The sequence below is a fragment of the Limulus polyphemus genome, unplaced genomic scaffold (assembly GCF_000517525.1).
Source record: "Limulus polyphemus unplaced genomic scaffold, Limulus_polyphemus-2.1.2 Scaffold68, whole genome shotgun sequence".
Lineage (NCBI taxonomy): Eukaryota > Metazoa > Arthropoda > Merostomata > Xiphosura > Limulidae > Limulus > Limulus polyphemus.
This window is the reverse complement of record NW_013665678.1, coordinates 32,365-39,781: the sequence shown is the minus strand read 5'-3', so window position 1 is coordinate 39,781 and position 7,417 is coordinate 32,365. Positions and strand designations below refer to the sequence as shown.

At 31.0% G+C, this 7,417-nt stretch overlaps 1 protein-coding gene across 1 annotated transcript in view; it reads right to left on the bottom strand.

Moving 5' to 3' along the window:
- The window catches only part of LOC106465435 (piezo-type mechanosensitive ion channel component 2-like), a 47,064-nt gene that overhangs the window by 7,314 nt on the left and 32,333 nt on the right, over positions 1–7,417 (bottom strand). The window contains exons 15-19 of the mRNA XM_022393852.1: positions 6,611–6,812; positions 4,645–4,743; positions 3,604–3,766; positions 2,012–2,197; positions 593–650 (exon numbers count right to left, since the gene is read on the bottom strand). Coding sequence (XP_022249560.1) covers positions 593–650; positions 2,012–2,197; positions 3,604–3,766; positions 4,645–4,743; positions 6,611–6,812 — 708 coding nt within the window. The remainder of the gene's footprint in view (positions 1–592; positions 651–2,011; positions 2,198–3,603; positions 3,767–4,644; positions 4,744–6,610; positions 6,813–7,417) is intronic.

Here is a 7,417-nt window from a genome sequence, read left to right as displayed (position 1 = left end):
TTTTTAATTATTTATTATAATTTTTCATACAACATAGACCAGATCAGTTAAATACCTAGGTTTATTCTTTAAATTATAATAAATAATTAAAAACAATGTTTTACATTTACACAATAAAAATTTTAAAGAAGCCGTACAGCTTCAATAAAGTTTTTAGTGTGTAAATATAAAACGTTGTTTTTAATTATTTATTATAATTTAAAGAATAAACCTAGGTATTTAACTGATCTGGTCTATGTTGTATGAAAAATGCATACTATTACTAAAAATTTTTGTTTTATTCACTCTAAATTTACTCTGACGGAATTTTCTAGAATATTACATTACCTTTCTATTTAGTTTTTTCTCACGACCTTTCTGTCATTTTGAGTTTCACAATACCAATGCAGTCAAATGCAGGTGAGACATTACAAGTCTCACTGAGTAGAAGTACTTTTAGAACATCAATTATTGTTATCCATGTAGACCATGCCAACAAGTTAAATTAACTCTGAAAAAATTAACATTTCTGTTAAAATAAATAAGCAGTGTAAGTGAAATTACATCATATGGGATAATGTAAATCTCAATCTAGAATATAATATAAAATTACCTCCAAGATGGATTTGAGCAAAATTACAATAACATTATAGGCTAGTAGACAATTCCATCTGAAAAACAAAAGAGTAAAAGAAGATTTTAACAATTTGATAATGGAAAATAATCAATCATTGTTTTTCTTTAAAGACAGATTTAGCCTTAGTAGAATTTAATTATTTTTATCATATTTATATATAAAATGCAAAATCTCTATCTTTGTTTGCTTGTTTGTCCACCGCGTTCACTGTACAGGTCACACTTCCTTCATGCAAAGGTGCGCAAAACGACAATTATTCGTTGATATATGCGTCTATCATCTGGTAGCCGAACCGGTAATTTTATCCTTAACATATATATTACACAAATAAATTTCATGCAGGCTTGACATGTTTTGGTAAGTTTGAGTTAACATTTAATTTAGAATATAACATTATAGGCCTATTTAGTTATAGATCATTAACTATGCATCAATTCATACATCATGTATTTAACCTCATACACAGAAGAAATGTATGCAGAATTAGAATGTTGTGTGGGAAAAAGCAAACAGTAGGCTTAGCCTATAAAATAAAATTATGCCATCTGCCATAAAATAGAATATGTGAAAACAGTAAGGCTGAAATTATAATACATATTGTGTACAATGAGATTAAAGTCAAGTCAGCATTAACTGGTACAGCACTTGCATGAGGTGGAAGATGAGTTGAACTTAGAAATTGTATTTTTTTTTTATTAGTATTAGAGTGGATAGGCCTATTTAGTTATAGATTATTAATTATACATCTACTAATACATCATATATTTAACCTCACATACAAAAGAAATGTATGCAGAATTAAGAGTGTTGTGTGTGAAAAAGCAAACAGTAGGCTTAGCTATTAAATAAAAATGCTGTCTACCATAAAATAGACTAAATGAAAAGAGTAAGGCTACATTATAATACTTACTGTGTAAAATGAGATTAAAATCAAGTCAGCAAATGTATTTTATTCTACTTTTTTTTTTCTCTGGATAATTCAATACCTGGAAATGGATTTTTTCTTTTGATACATTATAAATTACAATATTGCATTTTTTTGTAGTATATTTCATACGTCAATGTGAATACAGTATCACATTCATAAAAATATATTAAATCTACATTACAGCAAATTGAACATAATATTACATACATATTTACATTTGGAATTTTAATATTTGAAAAGGGATGACAGGGGATGAGGGGGATAGAGCTAGGCTTATCCTGTTCACCAGAACAGATACTCATACATGTATAAGATAATCTAAATATTCTCCATAAGGGCCTATTTATCCCTGCCAGTGAAGGAAAAATAAAAAAATTGAAACAAAACAACAGAGATAAATAAATGATCTTTTTTATTATTGAGCTATCACATTTCTATCAAAACAAATCTTGAAATCAGAAACTCACATCCTAAGAAGGGTTTTTAATGGCTTCAAATAAAATTCATTTCCATTCCAAAGAAAGAAGAAGCAGCCGATTACATAGCCCATGGCAAACAAACTAACTCTGCTGGTCCCGGCGAGAAAAACCACTGCAAGTGTTATCCAGTAAGAGGAGAAGAATACCAACACCTTGATCATATCCAAATATGATCTGTAAAGTTAAAATACTGCTTTAATAGTTTCTGTCATCTTTTACTATCTGTAAAGTTAAGATATCACTTTAGTAATTCCTGTCATCTTTTACTATCTGTAAAGTTAAGATACCACTTTAGTAATTCCTGTCATCTTTTACTATCTGTAAAGTTAAGATACCACTTTAGTAATTCCTGTTAACTTTTACTATCTGTAAAGTTAAGATACCACTTTAGTAATTTTTGTTAACTTTTACTATCTGTAAAGTTAAGATACCACTTTAGTAATTCCTGTCATCATTTATTATCTGTAAAGTTAAGATACCACTTTAGAAATTCCTGTTAACTTTGACTATCTGTAAAGTTAAGATACCACTTTTGTAATTCCTGTTAACTTTGACTATCTGTAAAGTTAAGATACCACTTTAGTAATTCCTGTTAACTTTTACTATCTGTAAAGTTAAGATACCACTTTAGAAATTCCTGTTAACTTTTACTTTTGGATTAAAAGATCTGCAGTTCTTGTGTGAAGATGAAAATAAAAACATCCTCAATGCTGTTCTCTTCCTCTCAGCTAATAAAAAATATTCGGTGATGAGGAACCCACTTTGAGACTAATAATGGCTGGAGACGTCTTGAATGGGTAATGAAGAAAAACTTATATTAAAGTTTTTCGTCATTACCCATTCAAGACGTCTCCAGCCATTATTAATAAAAAATATGTCCTTAATCCAGTATAAACTTTAGTCACTGAAATAATAAAATACGTCTTTAATAATTTAGTACATGCCACTGAACTAATGAAAGACATCCTTAACTCAATATGAGTCTCTGCCACTGAAATAATAAAAACACATCTATAACTTAGTATGAGTGTCTGCTACTGGGCTAATATAAATATTGAAACTAACTTTTTAACTACTGGCAAATGTTTGTCATATATTTAAGATATTACTCAAAAAAGTACCAAAAATGTTGGAAAAAAAATAAAAACAGATAAATGAGATCCACACCCTGATGGACATAACTAACCAACTGATAAGAAGTTCCTGGGAAAATGACGCTTTTTATCAAATATCTTTTAATACTATCAAAATTGATATATACATTTTAACAAAAATAATAATAATTTTCTAATAAGAAGTGAAAATAATGAATAGATACAAAAGGCCTATAATGCCCTCCCCCTTAAAAAGCTACTTGTGATAACAATGAAATTAATTTTGATTAAATGTTATATTAAATTTTCAGTAAAATAAATATATTAATGCATTGGCCTCTGATACAAATTGTTTGGATAAACCATTGACTAAATTTATCCCTTCCATTTAAAGTAGTTTTAACCACATTTTATATTTTAATATATATTTTCACCAAAGTATAACTACATTTACTCAGTGTTATTGTAACTTTCCAACGTACTAACTTTGTATAAGTGACAAAGTCTGGTATAGGGTTTACGAGATCTTTGGGATCACTTAAAAGCCATATTTCAGAATTATTTCCTCCATTCTCTTCAGCGTATGAGCTGTTCTCAATGGAAAATACGTGTAACTGACAGCAAGCAAACAAAAGTTGGAAGAAGTCCACTGAAAGGTATAAAGTAGAAAATGATCACCATATATCTTCACAGAAAACTTAATGAAGAGTAATTATTCTAAAATGACTTAACTTGAAACAAAAATACCTCTTCGATCAAAAATCAAAGCGCTATGGTGTGTGAACTAATGGAAACAATGCTAATTAAAGAAGCCACAGTATAGTAACAATAGGAAATTTTACTTTTGTAAGTTTCATTCTGCATCTTAAGTTACTGAAAAGTGCTATATACACATAAAGAACACTAACAACTGTAACTGACATTTGTTTTAACTTGTTTGTATTTATGACCTAAGTATTTTTTTTTACAAAATCAATATGAAACATCTATTTACATGTGTAATCTAGTTCCTGTACCATTCACACTCTTAAAATATGTCCAGTTTCATAAAATGCCAATTCAGGATATTTTAATTAAATATTGGTACATACAATATTACTTATAGACCTATCATTAAACAACTCAAAACAAAAACTTGTTAAATGGACTGTATGCCAACACCACCAATAAACACATCAGTATAAAAACCTTACCAGCTTATACATCTGTCAGTTTAAAACGGACTGCTTGTAATTTTTAGGTAAACTTTATCCAAATAAACACATTAGATACTCAGTCAAAGAACAAGTAATCAAATATAGCCTAACAATTACTGATACATTCACACCAAATCACTAACCAAACTATTGTCACTAACTAATCAATTACTTTGTAAAGTCTATCAAGGTTTGTGAAAAATATAGTTACACAGCTTTGTTTCTAGATTTGATTAGTCCATATTAAAATACAAATACTAGAAATGGCACCCATTCAAACCAAAAAAACTCTCTGAAAAACTCTGACAATAATGAAATACAAAGCACTTACCAAGTATTTTATATGAATCAGGTGGTGCTTGAAAATCAGGAAGATAAAGCCATTCTCGTAATTCCTCGTTAAAAATAGAACTAATACTCCAAGGATATTCTATTGAAACAGACACAAATAAGTAAATGTGCCAATAAGATTACTGCTAGTCAAGCTTCAATAGTTAACTAATGTTTAAAAACTTGGTGTGTTGAACAAGACACGTTACTACTACTATAGATACTTTATCAGACTCAGTGTATTATAAATCAGTAACATTAGTTGTTTTTCTGACTCAACAGAAAATATACTTAGATTTCTTAGTAAGTTGTAATTTGCAAAAATAGAAATTGAAAAAAAATTGTAGCTTCAAATACACATAAGAAAAAGTCATATGATTAAGAAGAGAAAACAAAAACTGTTATCTCTTAAACTTTTGAAGGAGTAAATGGTGTTTTAAAACAACGTGTAAAATAGTTTCTTTCTAAACATAAAAAGAAAACATGTTATTGTAATTTCTACAACTACAAGGTACAAAATTTTGGTTTACTACTAAGTTATGACATTAAAATCAATGAAATGCCAGATGTAAACATTTTTTATATTTAATATAGTGTTATAGTAACATCCAGTCTGTGAGTCAGGGAAACATGACTAGTGGGTCAGGGAAACGTGGCTAGTGGGTTGATTCCCCAAGAAAGCTTTCTGCTCTCTCCTTTTTTCAATTCAGAATAGGAATTTGAACTAAGTGTGATATGTGGAATCTGAATTGTCCAGCAGCATGACCAAATTTGTACTATTTTCCTGTCTGTGAAAGATTAAAGATCATACACCAAATCAAAATTCCACACAAAACAAAATAGTGGTGGCACATGTTGTACAATACAAGGTCTGGTTACTCATCTCTATAAAGCAATTTTCTTCAATTTTCTAAACTCAAAGTCAGCCTTTATCATCCAAATGTTTATCAAGCCTTTTCTTAAACTCCTTTAAATTAACTGCATCTACCAAATCTGAAGACAACTTGTTCTAAAGGCCAACCACCTGTTAGAAAAATAAAGATGACTCCTACCCTGCCAAACTTTATATTTGTTCCCCTAGTCTTACTTTTATCACCATTAAATATGAAAAAAATGATGCATCAACACTATCAGTTCCCTAAACATTCTCAATCAGATCTCCTCTAACTCTTTTTTTTCAAAAGAATACAAGTTCAGAGATCTTAACCTCTCCTTGTATGTAACCTTTCATCCTAGGTATCATCCTAAGCCTTCCTCTGAACCATTTTCAACAATTTATAGTTCTCTCTCTATGGTAAGGAGTCCAAGACTGAACATTATTGAGAGGTGAGTTATTGTGGCAGTTAACAGATTGAGTCCTTTATCAGATACAGGAAACTGTGACAAACCTTTGTAACCCACCCAATATCCTGAATTCAGTCTCATTAGCTCACAGACCTGATGTTAAGGGAATTATCACAGTTAAGTTGCAGTTAACTTTTCTATACTATACTATGAAATGAGCTTTCATATAAATGATTTTGAATTAACTGGTGGATTACTGAGGAACAAAACCTGACGATTTACATCAAAAAATAGAAAATTTACAGAAACAGTAAATCCACTTTTACAAATTTCCTATATTAATATGCCACTTTACTGACATTCCATTTATTCTGAATATCAAGCACATGTAAGACATTTACTATTCTACTAATATTAAGCCTATTTTTCAATCTGTAAAACAAGAACAAAATATTCTGTTTATACTAAAGCTAAGCTTACTTTTTATGCAAAACACTAAAAAAAATTAAATACTGATACGAAAGCTAAGCCTATTTTGGTTTGTAGATGACAAGATACCTTCACAACTATACAGTGATACTAAGCCTAAGAGTATTCTTTAATCTGCAAATATACTAACCAGACAATATCTGAATGCTAAAATTACATAACTTCATGCAGCAGTAATCCCATACTGAACTTACCAATACAAAATCCAGCAGGTATCCCCACACACATCAAGTACTGTATAGGTAAAACAATGCACTGATATGACACATAAAAGGGCCAAACTAGGCTCATAACTTTTCTCCTCAGCAGAAAGAGACCACACAGCCACAGTGCTGATATTACAGCATACACATCTAGTCGAACTCCAATACAAATCACGGTAGTCACAAAACAGACCTGGAAAAAAAAAAAGCTATAGCATTAATACAAAAGACCTGTAAGATACAACATGGAAATCTCTAAAACAGAACACAAGACAATCTGTCCTGGTAATTAGGGCACTCAGCTTGCAATCTGTGCGACAGAACACAAGATAAATTGTCCTGGTGATTAGGGCACTCAGCTTGCAATTTGTGGGACAGAACACAAGACAAACTGTCCTGGTGATTAGGGCACTCAGCTTGCAATCTGTGGGACAGAACACAAGACAAACTGTCCTGGTGATTAGGACACTCAGCTTGCAATCTGTAGGACAGAACACAAGATAAATTTTCCTGGTGATTAGGACACTCAGCTTGCAATCTGTGCGACAGAACACAAGACAAACTGTCCTGGTGATTAGGGCACTCAGCTTGCAATCTGTGGGACAGAACACAAGACAAACTGTTCAGGTGGTTAGGACACTCAGCTTGCAATCTGTGCGACAGAACACAAGACAAACTGTCCTGGTGATTAGGGCACTCAGCTTGCAATCTGTGGGACAGAACACAAGACAAACTGTTCAGGTGTTAGGGCACTCAGCTTGCAATCTGTGGGACAGAACACAAGACAAACTGTCCTGG